The 23,031-nt window shown below is 47.8% G+C and overlaps 10 protein-coding genes across 10 annotated transcripts; 4 read left to right on the top strand and 6 right to left on the bottom strand.

Moving 5' to 3' along the window:
* Nucleotides 1-14: 14 nt before the first annotated feature.
* BJ212DRAFT_454429 (uncharacterized protein) lies at nucleotides 15-1,533 on the bottom strand. Its single transcript, XM_041343247.1, has 3 exons — nucleotides 1,103-1,533; nucleotides 740-1,054; nucleotides 15-686 (listed from the first exon to the last, which is right to left on the bottom strand). Exons 1-3 carry the CDS (start codon nucleotides 1,169-1,171, stop codon nucleotides 345-347), a joined length of 726 nt encoding a protein of 241 aa, XP_041190655.1. The 5' UTR covers nucleotides 1,172-1,533; the 3' UTR covers nucleotides 15-344.
* Nucleotides 1,534-2,711: 1,178 nt separating this feature from the next.
* BJ212DRAFT_1276383 (membrane dipeptidase-domain-containing protein) lies at nucleotides 2,712-4,489 on the bottom strand (the record flags this gene model as incomplete). The annotated part of the gene is made up of 10 exons (XM_041331278.1): nucleotides 2,712-2,894; nucleotides 2,952-3,030; nucleotides 3,081-3,181; nucleotides 3,228-3,603; nucleotides 3,656-3,738; nucleotides 3,790-3,844; nucleotides 3,900-3,971; nucleotides 4,019-4,142; nucleotides 4,196-4,208; nucleotides 4,262-4,489. The coding sequence occupies 10 exons, from the start codon at nucleotides 4,487-4,489 to the stop codon at nucleotides 2,712-2,714; spliced, it is 1,314 nt and encodes a 437-aa protein (XP_041190654.1).
* A 1,033-nt stretch (nucleotides 4,490-5,522) lies between these two features.
* Nucleotides 5,523-6,507, top strand: BJ212DRAFT_454032 (uncharacterized protein). The gene is made up of 2 exons (XM_041343246.1): nucleotides 5,523-5,906; nucleotides 5,961-6,507. The coding sequence occupies exons 1-2, from the start codon at nucleotides 5,745-5,747 to the stop codon at nucleotides 6,297-6,299; spliced, it is 501 nt and encodes a 166-aa protein (XP_041190653.1). The 5' UTR covers nucleotides 5,523-5,744; the 3' UTR covers nucleotides 6,300-6,507.
* On the top strand, nucleotides 6,252-7,870 carry BJ212DRAFT_454021 (uncharacterized protein). The gene is made up of 9 exons (XM_041343245.1): nucleotides 6,252-6,475; nucleotides 6,528-6,534; nucleotides 6,582-6,641; nucleotides 6,698-6,872; nucleotides 6,931-6,954; nucleotides 7,008-7,061; nucleotides 7,126-7,150; nucleotides 7,201-7,520; nucleotides 7,574-7,870. Exons 1-9 carry the CDS (start codon nucleotides 6,415-6,417, stop codon nucleotides 7,790-7,792), a joined length of 945 nt encoding a protein of 314 aa, XP_041190652.1. The 5' UTR covers nucleotides 6,252-6,414; the 3' UTR covers nucleotides 7,793-7,870.
* Nucleotides 7,871-8,633: 763 nt separating this feature from the next.
* Nucleotides 8,634-9,455, bottom strand: BJ212DRAFT_453983 (uncharacterized protein). The gene is made up of 3 exons (XM_041343244.1): nucleotides 9,222-9,455; nucleotides 8,933-9,024; nucleotides 8,634-8,873 (listed from the first exon to the last, which is right to left on the bottom strand). Exons 1-3 carry the CDS (start codon nucleotides 9,365-9,367, stop codon nucleotides 8,749-8,751), a joined length of 363 nt encoding a protein of 120 aa, XP_041190651.1. The 5' UTR covers nucleotides 9,368-9,455; the 3' UTR covers nucleotides 8,634-8,748.
* Nucleotides 9,456-11,636: 2,181 nt separating this feature from the next.
* Nucleotides 11,637-12,445, bottom strand: BJ212DRAFT_1301494 (uncharacterized protein; the record flags this gene model as incomplete). Its single annotated transcript, XM_041333135.1, has 5 exons — nucleotides 11,637-11,656; nucleotides 11,797-11,825; nucleotides 11,859-11,907; nucleotides 11,999-12,232; nucleotides 12,283-12,445. 5 exons carry the CDS (start codon nucleotides 12,443-12,445, stop codon nucleotides 11,637-11,639), a joined length of 495 nt encoding a protein of 164 aa, XP_041190650.1.
* Nucleotides 12,405-13,044, bottom strand: BJ212DRAFT_1370085 (uncharacterized protein). Its single transcript, XM_041336251.1, has 2 exons — nucleotides 12,560-13,044; nucleotides 12,405-12,500 (listed from the first exon to the last, which is right to left on the bottom strand). The coding sequence occupies exons 1-2, from the start codon at nucleotides 12,920-12,922 to the stop codon at nucleotides 12,468-12,470; spliced, it is 396 nt and encodes a 131-aa protein (XP_041190649.1). The 5' UTR covers nucleotides 12,923-13,044; the 3' UTR covers nucleotides 12,405-12,467.
* Nucleotides 13,045-13,567: 523 nt separating this feature from the next.
* Nucleotides 13,568-19,105, top strand: BJ212DRAFT_1483125 (uncharacterized protein; the record flags this gene model as incomplete). Its single annotated transcript, XM_041340561.1, has 16 exons — nucleotides 13,568-13,664; nucleotides 13,721-13,818; nucleotides 13,868-14,010; nucleotides 14,057-14,276; nucleotides 14,326-14,531; nucleotides 14,578-14,782; nucleotides 14,829-14,894; nucleotides 14,946-15,590; nucleotides 15,646-15,832; nucleotides 15,883-16,018; nucleotides 16,066-16,159; nucleotides 16,212-17,373; nucleotides 17,426-17,682; nucleotides 17,732-18,121; nucleotides 18,173-18,248; nucleotides 18,303-19,105. 16 exons carry the CDS (start codon nucleotides 13,568-13,570, stop codon nucleotides 19,103-19,105), a joined length of 4,785 nt encoding a protein of 1,594 aa, XP_041190648.1.
* A 194-nt stretch (nucleotides 19,106-19,299) lies between these two features.
* On the bottom strand, nucleotides 19,300-20,445 carry BJ212DRAFT_1301492 (uncharacterized protein; the record flags this gene model as incomplete). Its single annotated transcript, XM_041333134.1, has 4 exons — nucleotides 19,300-19,696; nucleotides 19,747-19,814; nucleotides 19,868-20,059; nucleotides 20,113-20,445. The coding sequence occupies 4 exons, from the start codon at nucleotides 20,443-20,445 to the stop codon at nucleotides 19,300-19,302; spliced, it is 990 nt and encodes a 329-aa protein (XP_041190647.1).
* A 630-nt stretch (nucleotides 20,446-21,075) lies between these two features.
* BJ212DRAFT_1276337 (major facilitator superfamily domain-containing protein) lies at nucleotides 21,076-23,016 on the top strand (the record flags this gene model as incomplete). Its single annotated transcript, XM_041331274.1, has 9 exons — nucleotides 21,076-21,336; nucleotides 21,388-21,418; nucleotides 21,471-21,578; nucleotides 21,631-21,744; nucleotides 21,799-21,990; nucleotides 22,043-22,193; nucleotides 22,242-22,391; nucleotides 22,458-22,679; nucleotides 22,731-23,016. 9 exons carry the CDS (start codon nucleotides 21,076-21,078, stop codon nucleotides 23,014-23,016), a joined length of 1,515 nt encoding a protein of 504 aa, XP_041190646.1.
* Between the last annotated feature and the right edge of the window lie 15 nt (nucleotides 23,017-23,031).

Raw genomic sequence — 23,031 nt, 5'->3', positions numbered from 1 at the left:
CCACGACACCAAACAGGTCAAAGACGGTGATCGATATACAACTGATCAGCTCCGCCGGCCGACTCAGCCGAGTTCGACTTGCTCAGGGTTGTCACTAAGTACGGTCACTACAGTGGCAAACTGAAGGAGCACATACGGCAAATACCGGCACAGTCAATTTTTATGTTCCCCATGATCCCGGTCCGCAGAACTCTTCGTGGCACACAACCTTGTAGATCTCAACATCTCCCACTATAATAAGGTTGTTGAAGCGCGGGGAAGAATATGCAATATAGGGTAATGTATTTATAATACTAATTTAGGTGTACAGCTCGTCGAATGTTCATTCAAGTTCATCGTAAATCTCATACCTGTTTCTCTACCCTCTTCTTAACATCTTCTGCACTCTCTGCAACTTTCTGAGCGCCTTCACGTTTCGCCTCGTCTGTCTTTGACTGCCCCCAATTGAACCAACTTTGGCCTGCGTCCTTGGCTTCATCCGCGCGTTGTGTGACGGCGTCCTTCGTTTCCTCAAACTTTTGTTCGGATGTCTTCCTGGCGTCCGCTAGTGATTGCTCAGCTGCATTCTTGTACTGATTCAGTTTTTCCTGTGCTTCGTGTGCCGTCTGTCGTGCCCGTTCACTCAGGTCGTAGAGAGATTCGTCTACTTTTTGGCGAGATCCAGTCGCTTTCTCTTTAGCTGAGGCCTACACGTAGCAGGTCAGACGACGTGGTCCACTTGGATTCTCAGACGACCGACCTTTGCAGTACCATAGCTCTCCCGAGCTTCTTTAAGGGCATCATCAGCCCTTGCTTTCCCTGCTTCCTCAACTTGCTTTATATCGTCCCGCACTGCACGCGCTGCCCGCCTCATGTCCTCCTCATCTCTGCGTTTTTTCTCCTGAAGACTGACTCCCCGGTCGCGGTTGTAGAAATAGTACATTCCCCCAAGGGCCGCAACAGCAGATGCGATAATGAGGCCGTTGTTGTGTCCGCCACCATCGGTGGAAGGGCTGGCCTTTGGATTGGGCGACGCTTGCCCCGGCGGAGGCTGGGTTGCGTACATCCTACGCGCCTGCATTCGAAATTAGTTTTGAGAAACATGGAACACTGCTCGACTCACGACAGGAAGGATGGCGGTCGGGATACGACCGTGAACAACGCTGGAACGCAAATTGGGTACTCGGTACATTGTGAAGGAGGCGGTATAAATTATTTAAGTGTACAAGCTGTGTGGTGTGTAGTTAACGTTGATGTTGGATGAGCGTATGCCTTTATATCCAACCCCGGCTCCTAATGACGACAAACGCTTGTATGACGTCGATTAGTCACGTGTGCGCGTCCATCCCGACGCGTCCCTCCTCACACGTGGCTCTTCCTTCTATTACTATCATCCAACCGAGCTTCGGCGCTCAAGCACTCGAATATCGAGCTTGAAAGTTTGACGAGCCATCTATCTCGTAACCAGCCAGCTGAGAAGAGATGGACCGTCTGATCCCAAACGGCTCGCTTTATCGAATCACACGCATCAACACGTTTGCGTGCGGCCGCATCACTACAGAACCCGTCCTGCTCTAAGCAGCATCAATCTCTGCATCTCGTTCATCAACCAGGTGACCCTGATTTGCAAATACATGCCTTATTAATCATTGCACGAACACGTTTGACACTGCCTCTATCTTTGTTGTATCATTGGAGCCACTCTCAATTGTACTTCGGACGAGAATTAAAACTCACCCCAGTTTTGACCCAGTCTGAGTTCTCTGATTCTCCTATTTGATTTATCATGCATCGCACGCTGCATTGAGTCTTGACAAGGGTAGTAGGGCAGAAATCGACGGAACCATTCGTTCTATCTTCGAATGGAGCTGCGACGTTTATATAATGATCCGCGGTTTCCACGAGGATAGACAATGTTACAGGGGCCGCTCGCTTCAGAGCAAATCAAATTTGAGAACTGAATAACCAACCTCAATGACAAGGATCCAGACAGACACCCAAGTGCGTGCGGTGTGTCCTTGCACAGCTCGGGGAACGGAATCCCGCAGGCATTACTATTAGCTGCTTACCCAAGTCCTATAGGCGCATATTCAAAAGTACTTGGAATACAGGGTAGACCGTCTCATGATGTGGGGCTTGCTTACTCGTCATTAACACCCGATACGTGAAGGTCAAAATATTGCTTGTTGGGTTGCTTCTACTGTTCTTGACGTGGAACATCTGGAAGCTGAAGGCAGGACGATAAGATGGCACCCAAAGTGATCCATGTCCAGTCCGGAGGATCTAACACGAAGCTTTAATTAGCGTACGGACCCTGGTGTCACACAGTCCTAGTGTTCGCGACGAGTTTCGGAGATCCTATCCGATCATGGGCACGTGGGAGGCATGTGTAAAAGCCTTGTGGCAATCATGCCGACGTCATCACCAACATCGACGTCCATCGCGCGTCTTGCCGAACTCGTTCTTGTCGATCAAGAGGGCCACGCTTACCGCGTCACAGATCATAGACCAAGGCCTTTGTAACGCAGTCGTGATTGGGGCGACCGTCCATGGTGCAGGAGGTGCGAAGAAACATGTCTCGGAAATATTTTTGAACGTGTGAGCAAAGAATACATAACTTCTTCAAACGATCTTTCATCAGCAACACACAAATAAACATAGCAAATTACATTCGCAACTGAAACGGATCCAGATAGTTATGCAAATAGACGTACCACACCTTCCTGAACATATCAAAGTTCCCTGCTTATGGGCAGGTCTTCTCTCTTATCGTAAATATCATAGTTTGGCAAGGTTCCTGCAGCCTGCAATTCTTTGGCCACTTTCTCTGCACCCTCAAACACCCGGAGGAAATTGCCCCCAGTGAGCCCAACTAGTTCTTGCTTACTCCATCCGCGTTGGTACAACTCAGCGATCTTAGAAGTTAGAACAGTCAATCATCGTTTAGGTTTAGGTGGAAAGATGCCACATACAAGAGCAGGATATTTTGAAACATCCTCGAGTCCCTTCGGAGTGATTGTAATCCCATCATAGTCGCTTCCAATTCCGACGCTGCGACAACCATCAGATCGGTAGCCGAGCTAGTATCGGTCATAACTCACTGTTTTACTCCAGCAACTTTTGCAATATGCTCAATGTGATCGGCGACGGCTGCAAGATCAGCCTCGTCATCGGCAGCAACGAATGGGCCATTGAAGTTGACCTGCACAATCATTAAAATCAGTAGATCAATTATTTTCTGGACAGACCATAACAACAGCGTCCCTTTGCCCTTCGCCGAAACCGACGAGACTAAGCACTTCATCAGGCACATTGCGGGCAACATTGTGAATGGCTCTAGCAGATGAATGGGACCAGATAACTGGTGCCTTAGAATGCAGCAGGGCTTGCGTTGCAGTCATGTCAGAAGTATGAGAAAGATCAACAAGCATTCCAAGTCTGTTCATCTCCTCCACAAGCTTAAAGCCAAGAGGGCTGAGGCCGTAGTGTCGTGGGGCACTCGGTATGAAGATACCGCAGGAGTCGGCGAAAGCGTTGTGACAACCGTGGGTCAGAGTTACGTAGCGAACCCCAAGCTCGTAGTACTGGCGGAGGACGGCAATAGAGTTCCCGATTTGATGGGCACTGAGATGGTTTTAGGGGAATGGAAGGAGCTAGCGAGCGAAGTGGTGCTCACCCCTCAACACCTAGAATGCTCGCGATTTTGTGGTCTTTTATTGCTGATTTGATGCCACTCACGCTGACAGCGTATGCAAAATCCTGGGCCAGACATCAGTCAGCATTACTAACATAAGGCCATATGGAACTCACGTCAGGATACTTCGATATCAGGCCCTTTGCGACGTCAATTTGCTCGAGGGTGTCTCTATCATTACATGCGGTCAGCGAGATGCATTGAGCTCAACAAGGAACATTCAGACCGGACGCGCCAGGAAGCCTTCAAGAAATCGGGGCCCTCATCTTCAGGGCTTGCACAATCTACATACACAGACCTAATGAAAGTCAGTTTAGAGTAGAATGCAAGGATACCGCTGTATACCAAAAGAATCCTCCGACTTTCCCTTCCCTCAAACGTGGAATATCTACATGCATGGGCATTTGACCGTCAAGAGGAACGTCGGTAACGTTGTTGCGCCAGCCGAGGCGAGCAAGTAGAGGAAGATCTTAAAAGCGCACTGTAAGATGACAGACAGGTCATATTCGGAAGGAAATATACCAATGTGCCCATCCTGTATATTCTGTCAGCGAGGAGTAAGCAGAAGATATGGGTCAAGAGACGTACGATGACCGGAGCAGTGTCGAGCACACGCTGTGCTGCAAGCTTAGGATCCCGGGGCAGCTTTTCTGACAGTCCAATATCGCTTACAAAGCCTGGGTCGACCAGTGCGACGACTGCAACAACGATGATTACAACAGCCAGCGCAGACCAGACGAGTGCGCGGTTGCGAAGTGTACGAGAGTTGTGCTCATGTTCTGCGCTCGAAATTAGAGGTTCGTTTTCACTGCTCATCGTGGACACCAATAGCGAACGGAGGTCATTCCTTGAACTCATATTTGGTCTAATTTTAGTAATTACGACAAGCGGTGGCGCGGAAAAATTGGTCATGACTCATGGCAAGGGTGTCCGCCGAAACTTTTCAAGGGGTCAAGTTCCCAGAAAGAGGTGTTTTCCCGGGGGGTCACCTTCTTTCTTTGGCCAAACAATGAACCAAAGGGAGTCACGTGTATGGAGAAACGGTCGGGCAAGCGGAGTTTGAAAAACGGTCGAAAAGCTGTGGCGTCACGGGGCAAGTTCAAAGTTCACGTCGTACTACTCTTCACTGGTGCACGCTCATAGTGCTCACTAGCACTCGCAACCAGTAAGTGCAATGACCGTTGAGTACACTCATGGCTGGTGTTAGGACTTTCTATATTTCAGTACCACAACCTCATGGTCTCAGCATCACCTGTTTGTCACATTTATGCAACTTCACTTTTTGTTTTCATGTCTCGCCAAATGGCAATTTTGCAACTTGGTAATGATGCAGAAGCTACTAGTGTGTTTATGGCTTCTACATCATTATCAAGCAGCCAATCTAGGCCGTAACTGCTGCATCTCCCTCAATAGATCAATCAGGCCTTATCGATTACATGCCTTCTTTCTCAATGACGAGCGTGTGATTGTTGATATACCACGACCGTTGTCAGCTATAACTTGCGTGGGATCTGCGAGGATTGGGGCAGTCTTTCACACAAAGGTGCGCACGTGAGTAAACGTTTATTTGACTTTGCCGCGCTGCTGTTGATGTCGCTATGCTTGGAGCAGAATCTTTGCCCATAACGATCTGGAGATTGAATATCGAGCATTAATAATTTAATGCTGTTCTTCTATGCCTCGTCTCTCAGAAACAACGCACGGCCATGTATAATATGACGAAATTTCATCACCAGGAGCATCGAACGTGTCCCTGCGGCGTTCCGACTACGAACTGCTTAAGACGTTTGTCGTGTCTACATGTGGTAGTACGGCATAGCCAGAATCGGGGCCTGTGAGGCAGATTCAAGTTTGCTAGTCACTAGTGATAGAGGGGGAATTGATCCAACGCGAGAATGACGTGGGCACATTCAAACGGTTGGTCTCTGCCGCTGTCAGATGGTAGACAGACACGGCCGTCGGTCAGCATCTGTCAAAACCTCTTCAACGATGAGATAATATATGCCTGCCCAGAAAGCTGCAACTTCTTCTGCAGGTTCCCCCTGGTTCTCACACGTGATATAATTGTCCAATGACGTCGCAGCAGTTGCCGCAGCCTGCAACATTTTCTTACTATTCGAGTCTACCACTACTTGCGTACCACTACTGCAATGTCGTCTCAATTTTGAGCCTCCCTCGATCGCCGGTGCCCACTCGGAGCTCACTTGTCTTGGCGGTCACGGTGATACCCATTGTGAGTAGTTCCTTGGCTGAAGCCTGACCGTCCCTGACGCTGGGCCACTATCAGTATTTTTGGACAAGAAGTTTCATCCTCCCTTGTTTATCATCCTATTTGTACACGCCGAATTCGGGGGCCGTACAAACTGCTGCGTCAATCAGAAGACCCATAAAGGTGTACTGTGTACAACTTCCTCTCTGGAGTAGCACACACTCCTGCGGCTTTTGGACTTCCCATTGGGTGTCGCCGGCAGGTGTTCACGCTGTCATGGACAATGTAAAGCGCCAACGTATCATGTTCCCATTTTATTGCGACACCCATGATTTCCATCAAAATCATCGAAACTCCACAATGATCTACGTCCGGAACCATCCGCTGATTGATTGGTTTGAGATCCTGTTCCGTTGATAAGCACTCCCGAACTAGCAAGCCAAGTGGAATACATGACCCACCTATATATACCTGGAATTTTGATTACCTCCCTCCAAACGCCTCTGACAGTCCCTCAAACTCTCTGTCCACGATGGTCGAGTTTCTAGCGCAGATGTATATCACCGGGATCTGGCTGGAGGCGGTCTTGTATGGTATGTAGCTGACAAATTTCTTTTGTGTCGCCAACACAATCTTCTCATCTAGGTACCAAGTGCGCTCTGCCATAGCACGTGGGGTTGTTTCTGATGGAGGTTGTAGCTGCGTCTTATTCTGCATTTGTCTTTTCATCCTACTAGGTCATCACGGAGCATCTCGAAAGTGAGTAGAAGCCTAAATGGTTTTAAACAAAAGCAGAATCATAATATGATATCTAGAACGCTCCTGTTCTCGAGCGTCGTCCAATTTTCGTTGGCTACAGCACATGTTATCATAAGCTTGCTAGAGTTGATGGCTGCTTTCGCAACTTCAGCCAGCGCTGCTGATAACTACTTCGCTGACCCTGGTGGCAACGAACTGTACGTTGGTGGCTTCTTTGTATACGTCGTCAATGTCGGTAGCGAAGCATCAGCATCTCCAATGTCGTTTGACTGATACCTATCATTTCCAGACATTCGCTCAAGAACTACTTCTAGTGAGTTTCGGGTCCAGGCTCAATCATAACAGAGATGAATGTGTGTCTTTCAGATTTGGAGACTATACGTGATCTGGGGTCGCAACTTCAAGATTTGTATCATACCGGTACGCTATATTTGTCATGTCTACCACTAGTGTAACATTGGTGTTGATAACCTACGATCATTAGTTCATTCTCTGGATGCTTCACTGCAGTAAGCTAGATATGTAAGACAAGGAACTATCTGTTGTGACGCCCTGTCAGTTATAGCGTCGATCGCCGTTTCTGGCTTTATGCCCGCAACAGCAACGCCTCTTACGCGCAATGTCCATTCATACGGACTCGCTGGGTGGGGTCTCGAGACTGGTGTCAATTTTCTTGCGTCAGGCGGCATAGCATACCGTCTATGGCACGCAGGGCGCCGCACGGCTGTTCTCACAGGGCGACCCAACTACAAGGCTAGCTTCTTCATCATTATCGAATGTGGGGCCCTTATCACAACATGTACCGTGATCATGTTCGCCCTCTATGCAGCAAACAAACCGGAAGGACTCGTTGGGGTCGGAGCAGCTACTCAAATTGCGGTGGGTGTGGAGTAGGCTGTCTATGGCGTGTCGTTTGATTTTTCTCTCTCCAGACTACCTCGCCGTTATTAATCATCGCGCGGGTGGGATTCGCCATGTCCAAGAGAAAGACGGTTTCGACAGCGGCCACCTTTTCTACCCTCCCGAATCCCTTACAAGTGAATGTTAACGGGGCATCGTATACATACAAGGATTACCCACTAGATGACGTTTCAGCTGGGGGAAGTGGATCAAGGGACACGAAAGAAACGAAAATAGAGATTGCAGCTTGAGTCGATCGCATATATCGGCAGAAAAGGAGTTTAGACAAAGATATTGATGTTGTTATGACCTACAAGTTCAAAATAAACCTGTGTTTGATTGATGCTGTAGTGGTTGAGAACTGGAGTACAATGTTTTGCGCTGCTCACAAACCTCGTGAGTGGTTCGCCTGAAACTTGGAAATTCCAGCGATGAATAAAAGTAAATCAATATTCTGACTGGAAAGGGGTGCATGATGTAGCAATCAGGGGGATAAGGTTATCGGAATAATCGACGTGAACTGTTGTCATTGATAGTGAGTGTCACATGATGTATCGTATATGCTTCTGTGAAAAAAGCCATACCGTCCAAAGTACCGAACTTTCATAATACGGGAACCATGCGATATACAGCACAATGGCTTAATCGATATATTTAGAAGAGCCTTAAAGAAAAATCACATCTTGCTGAGTGAATAAACCCCGGAGATAGGCATGGTCAACTGATTGGCCGTCGATCATATGATTGAACCAACCCATCGCTGACCACTGTAGATAGTCATGTCGACAACAATCGTCTTGTTAATTAACGATATGGAGGATGATGGTTTTAAAAAACTTATGGCTGACGTATTTGCTTCTATCACGGATGTGCATGGCAAGGCGATGTAATGTGCTGAGAGGGGAGCAAAGCACACCTGGCAAAGTATCGCCAAAGTACCAGCCGTCTGAGCACAACAAACATGTGCAATCGTCCATCTGAGCCGGACTTGTAGAACGCGATGCGAAAGCCCTGTGAGCCAGAAAGTAAAAGCAGCGCGCCTAATATAAGTGACTGTGATGAGTGGAAGCCCAGATGGCTCGGCTCTGCTTCGCAGGACACAACCATCATGACGTCTGCAATCCAGACTTGACTCCAGTAAATGGGGAAAATCATGTTTGTGAAAACGAATAAAGTATGAAGGGAATAACGGATGGGGCGCAAGGAGCTAGACAGGAGTAGCAAATATTGAGTTAACGGCAACGATTCGTGATGCCAGTGAGTGGAAGCCGAGATAGCTGATAAGGCAATGAGTCTGTTTCCCGGTCATCGGTATGAATGGAGTGCGGGGAGCTGGATCACGGGGAGTCAGAGCATATCCTAGATCAGGAAAGTTCACTGAAGATGCTTACCTTGTGTTAATGAAGTAAAGCCTAGATACAGTCTCACGACGAAAAATAGCACGTGTGAACTATGAACGCAAAGTGTAGCAGTGAAGACGACACTATAGGACCATCGTCCCAAGTAAACTCGTTTTGCGCAAGGAGTAATTACGTGCAAAAGGGTAGAGAGTGGGTTTGAGTCCGGTGGCGGTGTTTCTTTCGACGTTGCAAAAACAAGGGACCCATAATAGATGGAATTGAGTTGTGGGATAGAGCTATGCCAATGTGCTAGCTAACGGGACGTATATGTGATACTCACATGTGGACTTGAATCCGATGCAGCCCGGATGCAAACAGATGAGTTGAGAACATTATTATGCAGTACAATGAGAACGATGCGAGAACGAGTGCAATGGCAGTGGGCACGTTGTTGCCAACCGGACGGCCCACGGCATCCGATATCATACTCGCGGAGATTAGGTCTACGACTCAGACAATTTCGACATTGCTGTCGAGACTCCGTATAGGATCTTGAAGCATCCTTTGCTTCTTGCTGGTCCAGAGAGTACGTATCTCACCTAACGAAGTACGAGCGCAACTGACCAAAAATATATGTCATCATTTTTCATATTTATTATGTAATTACAAGAATATCGTTGGGTCAGGCCCCAGCTCTAGATCTACACTGAGATTGAGGCAGGAACCAGTGTGCATGGGCCCCGTCATACCGATTTTGGCGATGCAAGCGCCGAACGGTAGTATATCTAGCATGAACGCTAGATCGTTATACACCCCCAACATCCCCACTCGCTCATACACATCCCTTTAATATGACCGTAGTCTCAAATGATCCCAGTTGGTGGCCGTTCATCAATTCCTCTCTTTCTTTAAGTTATTGGATAGGTTCGTCACAGCAAGACGTCTCGATCTAACATTGACTTACGGTTTCGCAGTTGTTGCCAGCGTCGTGGCGGTATACGATTGGGGTGAGCGGGACAGTGTTCAAAAACCCTTAATATTCTCATGATATTTCCAGTACTAACACTTGAACAAGAGGTAGGTCGGTTCTATCGCCTGATCAGCCAACTTGCTAAGAATGGTGTCATAGATTGAACTAATTTGGGTGAGTGACAGAGTCTCATATCAGAAGAAAAACAGGAAAATACAATGAATTCGTAGCAGAGTCAACGCTGGTCTCTCATGACTGTGCTGTACCTAGCTGTTCGTACCCCATGTTATACATGGCATGAGTGTCAGTTGTGCTGACACCAAAATGTTCTAGATACGCTATGTTGGACTACCATATTACGTGTATGTTTCGGAGGCCAACAAATTGGTGCTGTGCTAATAGTCCATCTCTCGCGATCAGTGTGTATATTCTGGGTATGTCTCATATGCGCTGTGTTCCATTCTTCTGACCGGCAGCACACAGTAAGTATGCCATTTGTCTCGCTGACAGATGCAGTGAGTATTTCGCAACTATCTCATTCCCATCTAATGAATACACTCACATGTAGGGGTAAGTGAGATTTTGACCATGGAACTTGGCTCAACATAATGACTCAATAGGTGTGAGTCGGAGTGTTTGATCCTAGTACGAGGGTGGTCACTAATTGGGTGTTTCAGGCAATATTACGAACTCCATAGTAAATGGGTCAAATATAGTCATAGCTGCCATGCTGGGCGGTGAGCTGCAATACCTCAGTGATCTTGGCTCGACTGAAGCATGATGGCAAGTCATCATGGTTGCTCGGTTGCATGCCATGTATCATAGATCTAGAATGATGCTTATCTTCCTTGTTATTATTGTTCTGGCTGTTAACATCGCCTGCGGAGTAATCGCGGTAATAGTACTCAAGGACACCATAACGGGTAAGCTTTACTTGTTGACTTGAGGAATACAGCTCATCGAGCAAATTCCAGAGGAATTGATACTCTCTGGCGCGTCTATGTGCGGTTTTGAATATGGAGGGGATATCCAGCTTCTGGCTTTGACGACTTGGATGCTCAATATTGTTTGGGAGGTCCTCGCACTGTGTCTTTCAGTCTGGATTGCTGTAAAACACTTCTGTGACCTACGACGGCTTGGTCCATCGACAGGATCAACCATCGGGGACTGTTTCAGAGTGCTGATAAAATCTCACGTGCTTTATTTTGCAAGGTGAGCTTGTAATGTGAATGTGGTTATCTTTCTATGTTGAAGTTCCGCTCGTGCTAACTTTGTCGGTGTCTCTTGCCTCCAACTTGGTCGTCTCTCTCCTAAGCTCTCTGTACGCCGATCGGTCACTGCCATCTGTATGTAATCGCTGCTTAAAATTTCCGTAGTCCTCAAATTCTGTGGGAACTCTGATATTCGATGGTGCTCTTCGAGTTTTCTCGAGTGTACAGATGTTCGTGCTGGGACCACGCCTCATCCTTAGCGTTCGAGTATATCACGCTAAGCTCGTGGCTAACTCCAACGGAGAAACTAGCATGAATTCGATTGTCTTCCAGGAGCGTGTACATGTACCAACTAGCAGTACTGTGTAGGGAAATGCTCGCCGAGTGTTCTGTATGGAGGAGATATTTAGTCGATGATCCGTTGTAGTATTTATTTTAGTTATGATGTTTCAAAGTATATTTAAAACAAGGTTTATGTAAACAAACTTATTTCTTGTTGTATCACTACTGGAAGTCAGCGAACCACCCGCTCACACTTGCAAGCTGAAAATATCCGGAACATCTAGCAACCAACTCAGTCCTTGATGCTGGATACTGAAATACAACGAGAATCAGTATAATTTGGCTGATTCTAGAGCACACGGATGATGATAAGCTTTCAGTTACATCCGTCTCAGGTACAGGTTCGAATCATGAATACAACTTTGTAATACTTGGGAAGTACTTGAACGTACTTTCAGAGCCGGGAATGATATTCGTCTCACTACATATCATACGGAGTACGGAGATAGATTACACATTCATGACGAAAAGGTTGTGATTTAAAGTGGTAGCCATTAGTCCAGCTAAGAAGGTTTCAAAAGAAAATCAACTTGATCGTGAATACTTCCTAGTTCCAACCTCAAAGCGTCAGTCTTTCGTTCGACAGTCGCGCACAAACAGCCTTCGGGGGAATGGAGGCACCAAGTCGTCGCTCGTCGGGCATTTTTGAGGAGCCGGTAGACGGTCCCCGCGCCGACGAGACAGCAGAAACAGGGGCTGCGGTCTTGACGGGACCTCGACGAGCGACTAGCAACTCCTCGATGCCCAACCGCGCACGAGGATCGATTCCTTCGGCCCGTAGGACCATATCGCGCTCAATAGTATAAGCCAAGAGCGCACCGACTCGATCTATACAAACGACGAAAAGAAAATCAAACACAACAATGACCAACGCTTACTGTCTATGTAAACAGGGAATGAGGACCTCCGCTGTCTGATCAAAAGAAGCATTTTGAAGTATGCCGCTTTGTACGACACATGTTCCTCTGAACAAATCGTGAGCAGGGACACGCCCATACTCCATCTGATAGTGACGCATGCGATCTTAATTACCAAGAGCATCAGTCAAAGAATCTGCTAGAATTCAAATCATATTTACGTCCGTCAGGGCGATGATCTGCACGGAAATGTTATCATCAGTTGGCTATAAGAGATGATTAATGACAGAGACAAGACCTCATAACGCCGAACTTTCCGGTCTTCTGTATCACTGAATTGCACAAGCTCGGTCATAGCGTCCAGAAAATGGTCGAGAGAACCCAAACGATTAGCCAGTCTTCTAAAGACTCCCCAGCGATAGAGATTAGTATCACGGATGTGCATGGCAATGAGATATGATGTGCTGAGAGGGGAGCAAATCGCGCCTGACAAAGTATCACCAAAGTACCAGTCGTCTGAGTACAACAAACATGTGCAATCGTCCGTCTGGGCCGGACTTGTGGAACGTGATGCGAAAGTTCTGTGAACCAGGAAAGTAAAAGCAGCGTGCCTGATGTTAGGCAGCTGACCAAGGATTTCACAAGAATCAAATCTATTCATGATCTATCATCTATTTGAGCACAACGAAGGAAGGAGAAGTGACTGTGATGAGTGGAAGCCCGGGTGGCTCGGCTCTGGTTCGCAGGACACAACCGCCGTGACGTCTGCAATCCGGACTTGACTCTGGCGAATTGGGGAAAATCGTGTTTGTGAAAACGAATAGTATAAGTTTGAAGGGAATAGCGGATGGGGTGCGAGGAGCTAGACAGGAGTGGCAAATATTGAATTAATGGCAATGATTCGTGATGCCAGTGAGCGGAAGCCGAGATAAGTAGCTGGTACTAAGACAATGAGTCTGCTTCCTGATCATCGTCATATTACCCGTCTGGGCTGTCCGTATGAATGGAGTTCGAGGTACTGGGTCGCGAGGAGTCAGAGCATATCCTGGATCAGAAAAGTTCATGGAAGATGCTTACCTTGTGTAAAGCCTAGATACAGGCTCACGACAAGAAAATGTTGTGATCACGTGTTGAAAATGGAATAGTAAGTGCTGGCAGCCCTAATACCGCATCTGAGCTCATCAATCATATTTGCAGCCGTGACTCAACGTTCGGTGACCTTCTTCCCAAGCTTTCATTCGTCCAGCATGTCCATACCTGAGTGTCATTAATTGTATATTTTACCAATAGCCGAGATACCCTGGATATGAAGCAAGAAAAACGCGGACAAGAACCACCATCGCCTATATACGAGTCTCTACCTCCGCCCTGGCTACCCAAGTCACACAGGACTGCTGATGTTGGTGAGCACCCTCAACTACGTGAGGAATCCTACCGAATCATCCTTATGCATGTCTAGGATACCCTGGTTTTCATCCGCCCCGCCCAGGACAGGATGAGGATGTCTTGTCTGACAAACATATAAAAGACGGTTTCTTGTTACCGCTTCCCGTGCCTGTAAGCTTGAGGTTGATCAGTGTGAAATTGAAGGGCTGATGATAATCAGGATGAGCACCAAAGCGCTGCAGTTGTATTTCTACAGCAGGATGCAAAGGGTAGCCGCATATTCGACCAGAGCGTGCTCGCAGACCTCGAGCACCTCATGAATGATATCTTTACTCGAAAGGCAGACAGTACGGTTGCTATACAGTAAGCTAAACATCTCGGTGCCGAACTTCGTCCAACGGTTTCGTAGGTCATCAACATTCAAGATTCCTTCACGAGTGACCATGAGTGATACCAAGCGACAGACCTGGTTCGCTGAACTTGCAAACCCCGATGTACCCTTAAGTAAACTCGGCAAAAGTGTGCCACATGGCGCTAAAGGACACGATCTACTCGACCTTCTTCATACCAACAACGTTGCCATACCTCGTGCAGTCTGGTTTCTTCGAGTGTTCGGCGCAAATGAGACTGTGAGTGCTGATGTAGTATTTCTCAACTACGTGATTTATATGACAAAAGGCTGGCCTGAGAAACAAACCGTCTTACAATCCAACCCAGTACAGCGTAGATTGGGCGATAGTGGTGACAAGCTATATCAAGAAACAGCTTGCTGATATTGCTCTACCAAGCGCCCCTAGACCTGGAATGAATATCAAACAGACATTTAAGGGCGTCCTTTCCGACGCGGAAAGCCGGGATCGATGGGTTTCCCGTTTCACGTACTGGTACAGTGTTTGATTCAGCTATTCAAATATTCGCTAACAAAGTCAGCCTGAAACTATTGCGACCATTCTATGATGAAGGTCTCGTAGACCATCGCACTTTCCTTGCATGGATTGTCCATCAGATGGCCGCCTGCAACCTTGCCCAAGCAGGATTTGTAGCACATTTGGCTGATGAGTATCTTGATGGAGTTCTTGAAAAGCGCCCACTCGCGAAACCCCTTTTAGACGCATCCATCGCGAAATTGAACGAAGTACGTTTTATGGCCACATGCATTCATTTATCGCTAACCATTACAGATCAGGACGACTTCCGCTCAGGGTCACCTGAACAAGCTTGAGGAGATTCTGAAGTCTCTGATTCAGGTATGCATCAACCTCTGCATTACTATCACATACTTGAAGATCCAAAATCAGCGCATTTGTGTAGCCCTTCCGGACACATTCGTTTCTCCCAGCACATGGCTAGCGCATTCATCGCTCTTGCGTTCTGCACTTGCTGGCCCTGCTGATAGTGGTCCTAGTGACTGTCGACGGCGTGACTTTCAGCAATTCATTTCGGATAATTTGATAGATATTCAGCGTCGCAATGACGCCATGCTATTTCGCAATCTCCCGCCGCGAAAACTCGAGCGTCTTGGGTCCCTGGTCGTTGATATTCAAATTCTAAATTCGATCTGCAGTAGCACGGACATGTCCTCCATATCGTTTTTCTCTTCTCAAATTCCTGATTGCACATCAAGCTCAAGTTTTGTCGACAAACTCGACACTTTGTTAACGTGGGCTGTGACGCCACTGCAGTATGGCTCTCATCGCCCATATGCAGCTGTGACCCTTCTCCGAGCATATCACGAACGCAACGCACGCCGCGAGCTATCTTCAGCCACCCTTCACGATCACCTCTTCGATTGGCTCGACTCCAAACCTGTTGCCCGGGAGGCTGGAAATCTCAGGGCAGTAGCGGGTCTGTTCGGGAAATTGATGAAGAGTGGGCTCTTTGATTACGCAGCTTATGCGCAGAGACTCGTTGCGAGAGGCGAGGAGGGACTCTCTCTGAGCGAGGTATATTTATTTTATGCCATATCAACGTTATTCTCTGACTCAAATTGTTCGTCAGCCTGACAAAACGGCTTCCTTTCATCGTAATTTCCTTCGCTGGATACCGTTACAGAACACAACATCATCTCTTTTAAACCAGCGCAAAGTTATTGTCTACGGAGCGCGTGCACGACAGACCCCTGAAGATGTCTGTGAACGTGAGATGCGAAGGGAAATCCGCGCAATCTTGCCACTTGTATTTGGGGGTATGTAGGACCAACGTTTTCATTTGGTTTCTATTGCTAATAAATCATAGGTGACACCCTTCCGCCTTCAATTTCTATGACATCTCTCCGAACCAGCTGTCCTACTGTGCTTGGCGCACCATGTTTCGAGCAAGTGCGAACGATCAAACAGTGGTTACTTCCGAATTTACACAAATTTGCCTCAAGGTGCGCAGAATCAAACCCTTCATCTTCTGTATTGACGGAGCGCGCAGATCGCAATCATTAGATGAGATCAGTACTCTGAAGACATATAGTACAGCGGTGGAACTCCTCAGGTACACTCATAGTTATGGCTCTTTGCTGGAGGTGTGTTCTGCTCCTTTCAAGGTTTGAATTATTATGGACGGCTCTTATGCAGTTGAGTCTCTCGGTCTTGCCCCAGACATCCCACGCAGAATTATTGACTGCCGTCGGGGAAGTTTTCCACCGCTTCGCAACTATATGGACGGCAATGAACGTCACTGGCACGATTACCTCCACACTCTATTCTACTTATTTACTCTGGCGAACGCAAGGGGGGAAGGCCAGATCTCTCCTGACCTTGATTATTGAGATGGACGATGGACGACAGCTAGATGCGGCGGCCAAAACTCAGGTGGAGAACGACATTGCGGCGTTCACAAACGCGCTGGCTCCTAAGACAGACCATCCAGAAGCCGTTCCGTCGGTCATGCCCGAAATTTTACTTCTAGCTGAAGATTCCAAGCCGGACGCTCCATCAATTCTCGCAAATAGTCTCTGGTACAGGTATCGCACCTCCGGAGACTGGGCATGGAAGGTCTGGGACAATATTGTGGCTTCATTACGCCAAGTTCCCGTCATGAGCGAGGACTACGAGCGTCGTCATACATACGCACTTCGTTATGGTCAGTTTCTACTCAATGTCGACCACCACCTTCCTGGCGGCATCGATAATGACGTGCTCCAATGGTTTCTCGGTACTGGAAAAAGTGAAGTGCTAGGATTGACGCTCGAAACCTGGGATGTACTTAGAGTCGTCCTTCTCTTCCTATGCGTGCACGGAGCGCTATCGACAACTACACTGCTTCAAGGACTAGTTTACCCTGCCTGGCAACTGGGAGCTAATGCAGGCCCTCTCTACCAGCCACAGAATATGGAAACGTTTATACAGGCGGCCAGTGAGCTTTTTGACGCGCTCGTGCTCCAGGAGGAGTGTTTCATCAGCACGATTGTCCCACAAGAGCTTCTTGACGCACAACGGATTCACACTTGGAGACAGGATGCCTTCCGGGAACCTCATTTCACCCTTCTCGCCAGTAATATACCGAATTTAGTGCTCCTGGAGCACAATAACGTCGTTTCAGATGAACTTCGCGGATTTGCGCGAGACCTTCGCCTGCGGACGTGCGAGAGTCGCGATATCAGACAATCATGCTATCGCAATCTTGACGCTGTCCGTAGGGGCTTTGAGCACCCGATTCAGTCGGGAATGGTCGCAGAAACGCTTTGCGAACCGCTCGTCAACGCACTGAAAATGATTTTGAGTGAATCAGACGAAGGTACGTGGAAGGTGCAGTATATATTGACTCTGAGATTCACGTTCAACCGTAGACACAGATGTTAATTCGTTTTTGAGCACTGGGATATCATCCGTTCTGAGCCCGTGCACACTGGCGGCGACTGCAGTTCAGCTGCAATTTGGGCTGAGGCAACTCGGAAGGGCGCTTGCTTGTGAGTCGACGAAACAGGGTGCAAGTGCATCGCTCGACAAAATGACGTCTTTGATATTCCACCACTCGATGGCCTCGGAAGAAGCATACTTCATTGCGGAGATGGCGAGGGGCGTCGATGGACCAGTAGCGATTAAGGTAAATGGTTTTATGCTCGGATTTGACGCACACTGAAAGCGACGAGTAGTTCATCAATAATGGCTTCAAGAGTATCGTTGATATTCTTAATCGAACCCCTGCTCCTTCGACTCCGGAATCACTACTGGTGCGGGTTGGCCGTGCAGGCGAGGTGCTTCGTGTACTATCACATGTCTCAGAGCCATTGCGAGAGGAAGGAACTGGACTTGATCTTGATGTCTCAACGCAAGAGCGGCTTGCGAAAATCATTCTGGAGTCATTTCAATTCGCCAATACGATGTTTTCCAAAACGACTGATCACTCTCTGCGTGTTATCACTGAAGCCGTCATATTTTTGGCTCGACTCCTTCAATTCGACCTTGGTTTCTTTGGGATACGGACGACACACTTTCGGGAAACATGTGAGAAGATGACGCCAGTTCTCTTTGACCTTGTCGTGGTATGTACATAACGCATTTTGTATCCGAGCTCTGAGATATCATGATCGCAGATTCATGCATGCGGCCCTGCACAAGACGCTGTTGCATTTGCACTCCTTCTTGATACCTTGTACTTCCTTATAGACGGTATGCCGACCTCTAATCACTGTGTTTTACGTCGTTTAAATGTAGTTCTCATAGATCTTTTCCTGCACTCCAAAGCTTCGTCGCCAGACCCGTTCAAGTATTACCCCACGAAACTTCAGTCTCCCCATCTACATTCCCTCCCTAGTTCACATCGTATACGACTTCTGACTCTCTTTCCACATCTCCGGTCGAATGCAGTTGTTCAAGACCTCGCCCACGCTCATCGAGATAGCACAGGCCTCCTCGTCTATGGCGCACCCGTTCAGAACCGCCCATGGGAATGGATTGAGAACCTCGACAAAGATGATGGCATAATCCGAAACAATGCCTCTCTGTCGCTCGAACTGTTCGGGGCGAAGGCCACAGGCGACCATTTGATTGGCTATGTGCAAGATGAAGATCGTTGCATACCAACGAGACTGGAAGGTGTCTTCGAAGATAAATTAACGGCCGAGGGCGTCTTCCGTCGAGACTGGCGCGAAACGCGACTTCCAGCGCACTCTGATGTCCGTGCTGGGGAGCGTGGGGTAGGAGAGGGAGCAGACGAGCTGGGAACTCTGCCTATTTTTGGATTGCAGAAGCCGGGATCGAGAAGAGTGTCGCCTGCCTCGTCAGTGCGTTCTCGGGGATCGGTCAGCTCGGTCCGTCGTAGTCCAGCGTCGCTCTCGGGCAATCGGTCCGCCGTTTCTACAAGGGAGGGTACCGGGGAGAGTGGTATCGGTTCTGGTCCAGCGGCAGGGCGCAAACGAAAGGCTTCGGCTTCTGTGGATGATGATGACGAGGTCGAAATAATTGAGGGGCCTGTACCAGCAAACCCGAAGAAACTCAAAGTGAAGCCAAAACCAAAGAAAAAGTAGCTGTATACCCCCTTGACCCGTCTTGATCAAATGTTAATTAGCATGTTGTCTTGTTTACATTGTGTCTGGTATAATAATGCCTACAGTGCAGGTGCTGTACCATAGTTTGGTTTATGGTATACATGTGTATGATAGAATATACAAATAACGTAGAAGGATGAAGTATTCGTATACATACAGTACACTGAAGCTGATTATCGAGGGAAAAAGCCATCAAATGAACCCGCCTGCTGCCTACGAAGATTAGAAGACTCCCGACGAGTGTCGGGTTGTCCAAGGACGCCCCCGACGATGGAAACCATGTCCTTGACTGCAAAATTTACAACTGGTTTTTCCGTGACTTCCCTCCGACATCCCGGACAGGTATACTCCGGCTGCTGTTGTCGGGAAGTATTATACATTGCGTGCAGTTGCAGCTGAAGCGGATACGAGACGTATGGACCAATGGTGTGAAGAACTTGAGGGAGGTCCCGAGGCAAGGGTTTGCGGTTAATGTTGTATGCGGGATGTGCACGAATATGTTTAGTGAGTATTTCGTTGAACCAGCCTTTGAGGCACCCCTCGCAGTAACAGTGTCCGCACTCAGTGAGACTAGGGCAGAAAGGTTGATACATGGAAAGCGAGGGAAAATGAGAACATACAGGTAAGGGGAGTGCATCAAATGCGCGCATATATCACAAGAGAGCATGTCACCCAACTTGGTAGCATCCTAGATAGATGACTTAGTAGAGAGCATGGCAAGATACGGAAAAGAGCACGTACAATAGTCAATTCTGATGTGCCTTTCGCTTGCAAAGCGTCAAGTTTCTCCCGTTGCAATTGGATCTCCTGATGGCCGGCAATAATTTCTCGGGATTGTGCGGCAAGCTCTTGACTTTGCTCCTCGAGACGCTTCTTCGAATTGTCAAGTTGTATGCGCTGGTCAGCGACCTGCCTCTTTAGGTGTTCATTCATCTAATGGCCTCCTGTCAGTGCGAATTGAAATTCTGGTAATCAAAGAGACGTACCTGCTCCAATTTCGAATTCTCCTGCTGCCAAGATGAGCCATCGTTTTCCGACGCCTTGGGAAGTATTGGTCCTTCATCCGACGACGAAGATATCTCCAGAACATCCCTCGTCGGAAACGGCTTCTTTGAAATCTTTTTTTTGAATCTTGAGGATGAACCAATTTTGCTCGGTTGGATATTCTCATCATCCGAAGATAAAACGATGACTTCAGGGATAGTAGCCACGTTTGATTTTGGTTTCGAGCGGCTGGGTAGATTTCGTGTAGGTGATGTATATCTTTCTTTTGCACGTGAACGAGAGCGCTGTTGGCTGGATGAGCGTGTCGCGGGCATGATACAGTTAGAAAGAATTGTAGGAGGTGTTGCGAATTAAGGAGAAATGACTTGCGCCTAATCACTTAAATACGTACCCCGTGACTTGTGGACTGAGGTGACTGTGGCCTGATCATCAACCAGACAATTATGGAAGTCCCCGCCTCAGTTTATCTAAGACCACTATGTCACTCAACCGCCTCAGTGGATGACTTCGACGTGGCCAGTGGCCACATCAGTGTGGCCGTATTACTACTACAAGTTAGTAACGCTCGATTTGATTATGCTGGTCATCGTGACTCATAAAATACGCTGGCGGCTGTCTCTGGCGCAACTTAGTGGATCTTCGGACCTCTCACGAGATAAGACGCAATACAACAAGAACCCTCCGGTTGAACAAGATTAGCGAAGGTCAGCCATACCGTAACCCAGCCAATAAAGCTTACCGATATGGCAATAGGGCAATAGGGCATTAAGAAACGCGTGAACTCCGTGGCAGCTCAGTGATTGATACTGTGACAGTACCCATTGAGCCACTATAAAAAGGGGCATGAATCGTCTATGGTCATGCCCAGTTGGACCTCCCCACTTGGCTATCGTGCTCCTTTTCATAACATCTTCAGTACGACTCTGAACGGACAGAAACTCTGGATGGATTCGTCGCTTGCTAGCAAGTCGCCCGTAATCTCTGATTGCGATGTCAAAGTTGTTATTCGGCGCCCCACCCCTTCAAACGCGCGTAGATATACTCTGCTTTTGATCTTCTGCATTACGCAGTTTCTATATACACTCACCAACTCGGCATTGTTCTCTGCTATCCCTTTCCTTGTCCGGAAGTTTGGCTTCACCCACAGCCAATCAATTTGGATCATTAGTGCATACCAGTTGACTTTTGCATCCTTTCTCCTTATGGTAAGTCCTGCCTTCGTAGCTGACTAGAGGATTTTTACCACATATTTGCAGAGCGGGAAAATTAGCGATATCTACAGTCCTAGTCAGTCTGACCAAGGCTGTATTTGCGAGCTTCGCATTAACTTTTAATGAAGAATACACCTTCATAACCGGCAAATTCATCCTAGGGGTAATCTCTATCGGCCTCGGTTTTGTCTCCAATGGTATCTTGTTCCTTACACTGAGAGCCCTAAGTGGAATCGGTTGTGTTCCTTCGCTGCAGTCACGAACTTGAGGCTCATTTGATCATTGCAGCTGCATCGCTTACCATACCATCAGCTCTAGCACTGCTTGTCGGACTTTTCCCTGAGCCTAGGCACCAAGCAGTAGCCATTGCAGCGTTTGGAGCTTGGGGGGCAATTGGCATCGGTGAGAGACCTCTGCTTCGTAACGCCGTCTAGGTATTCACGATGAAGATTTCAGTGTTGGGTCTAATTACTGGTGCCCTTTTCGTCGAATATGTGAGCTGGAGCTGGATATTTTGGTTTGTGTCGACGGTGATCATACCAACCACACTCATTTCGGCGGTACTTATTCCTTCACAAACAAAAAATGTGAAGAGCGGCTGCACCAAATTCAGGAGTCTTGACATCACAGGAATATCAATTCTTACAGGTCAGTTACAATTTCAAATCGTTTATTCACACCATACTGAGCACATGACCAGTTGCCGTTATACTTTTTATATTTGCTGTGACAACAGGGTCTATTACGGGCTGGGGATCAGCCACGACACTAGCACCCTTGGTCATCGCCATTGCCATGATTGCGGTATTCTTTTTCTGGGAGGCCTTGCAGCCAATCGAATGCGCCGCCGTGTACGTCTGCTCGATTGTTTAAGGTCTCTAATTTACACTGATTTACAGACCGTCTTCCACATGGTCCATTCCGAATTTCTCTGTTCTGTTCGGAACGGCTCTTCTACCATATTTCTGGTGGGCAAACATATTCACCACCTATGTGTCCCTGTGGCAAGATGTTTATAAATGGAGCGCTATGTCCTCTGCTGTCCATATGTGAGTATAGACCGTGTGCTTAAATCAGACCGGTCTAATGATCTAACGACGCTAACGTTCTTTCAGGCTTCCAATAGGCATCACCGCCTTTGTCTTCAGTTTTACCAATAGGATAAAGGGACTTAGCGGCATGAGTGCCAAGTGGCCCATACTTTGTGGAGCACTGATGATGATGTCGGCACTTGTTTTATTCGCCTTTGCCGACAGACCTGACAAGTACTGGCCGTTGGTGTTCCCCGGCTTCATCATCGGTTCTGCAGGTGCAATGTTAGCCAACATTTCTGCAAAGTATGTGCCAATCTTATTCTCAGAGCACTAGTGTTATATCAACTCACACAGCATCGCGATATTCCGAGCCACGCCCCCCTCCATGGCAGGCACCGTGGGCGCCATATTCAATTGTGGTCTGCAACTTGGCTCTGCCGTTGGGTTGGCTGCCGTCAGCTCTATTCAGGCAAGTGTGCAAGACAGAAATGGGGGCCCTTCAAATTATGAAGGCCAGTCTGCTGGCTTTTGGTTCATGCTGGCCTGCATCTCTGTTGCTGCACTGGCCGTTCTAGTCTTCTACCACACCGACCCAGCCCAAAATCGTGTCGAAGGATCAGTTGTTTGTGATGGAAAGTGAAGCAAATTTCAGTGA

Source organism: Suillus subaureus (genome assembly GCF_016647635.1).
Source record: "Suillus subaureus strain MN1 chromosome Unknown BJ212scaffold_26, whole genome shotgun sequence".
Lineage (NCBI taxonomy): Eukaryota > Fungi > Basidiomycota > Agaricomycetes > Boletales > Suillaceae > Suillus > Suillus subaureus.
Note: the sequence above shows the minus strand (reverse complement) of the source record. Positions and strands in the feature narration are given on the sequence as shown.

Coding starts and splice junctions, on each gene's coding strand:
- BJ212DRAFT_453983 (XM_041343244.1), bottom strand. CDS start 9,367: ATGATATCGGATGCCGTGGGCCGTCCGGTTGGCAACAACGTGCCCACT. Junction 9,025..9,221: donor CATCGGATTCAAGTCCACAT/GTGAGTATCACA, acceptor ATGGTCCTATAG/TGTCGTCTTCACTGCTACAC. Junction 8,874..8,932: donor CTTTACTTCATTAACACAAG/GTAAGCATCTTC, acceptor CCCGTGATCCAG/CTCCCCGCACTCCATTCATA.
- BJ212DRAFT_454021 (XM_041343245.1), top strand. CDS start 6,415: ATGGTCGAGTTTCTAGCGCAGATGTATATCACCGGGATCTGGCTGGAG. Junction 6,955..7,007: donor TCGCTCAAGAACTACTTCTA/GTGAGTTTCGGG, acceptor TGTGTCTTTCAG/ATTTGGAGACTATACGTGAT. Junction 7,521..7,573: donor GAGCAGCTACTCAAATTGCG/GTGGGTGTGGAG, acceptor TTCTCTCTCCAG/ACTACCTCGCCGTTATTAAT.
- BJ212DRAFT_1370085 (XM_041336251.1), bottom strand. CDS start 12,922: ATGAATAGATTTGATTCTTGTGAAATCCTTGGTCAGCTGCCTAACATC. Junction 12,501..12,559: donor GGAAAGTTCGGCGTTATGAG/GTCTTGTCTCTG, acceptor ATTTCCGTGCAG/ATCATCGCCCTGACGGACGT.
- BJ212DRAFT_454429 (XM_041343247.1), bottom strand. CDS start 1,171: ATGTACCGAGTACCCAATTTGCGTTCCAGCGTTGTTCACGGTCGTATC. Junction 1,055..1,102: donor CGACCGCCATCCTTCCTGTC/GTGAGTCGAGCA, acceptor TTTCGAATGCAG/GCGCGTAGGATGTACGCAAC. Junction 687..739: donor AGAGCTATGGTACTGCAAAG/GTCGGTCGTCTG, acceptor TGCTACGTGTAG/GCCTCAGCTAAAGAGAAAGC.
- BJ212DRAFT_454032 (XM_041343246.1), top strand. CDS start 5,745: ATGACGTCGCAGCAGTTGCCGCAGCCTGCAACATTTTCTTACTATTCG. Junction 5,907..5,960: donor CGGTCACGGTGATACCCATT/GTGAGTAGTTCC, acceptor GGCCACTATCAG/TATTTTTGGACAAGAAGTTT.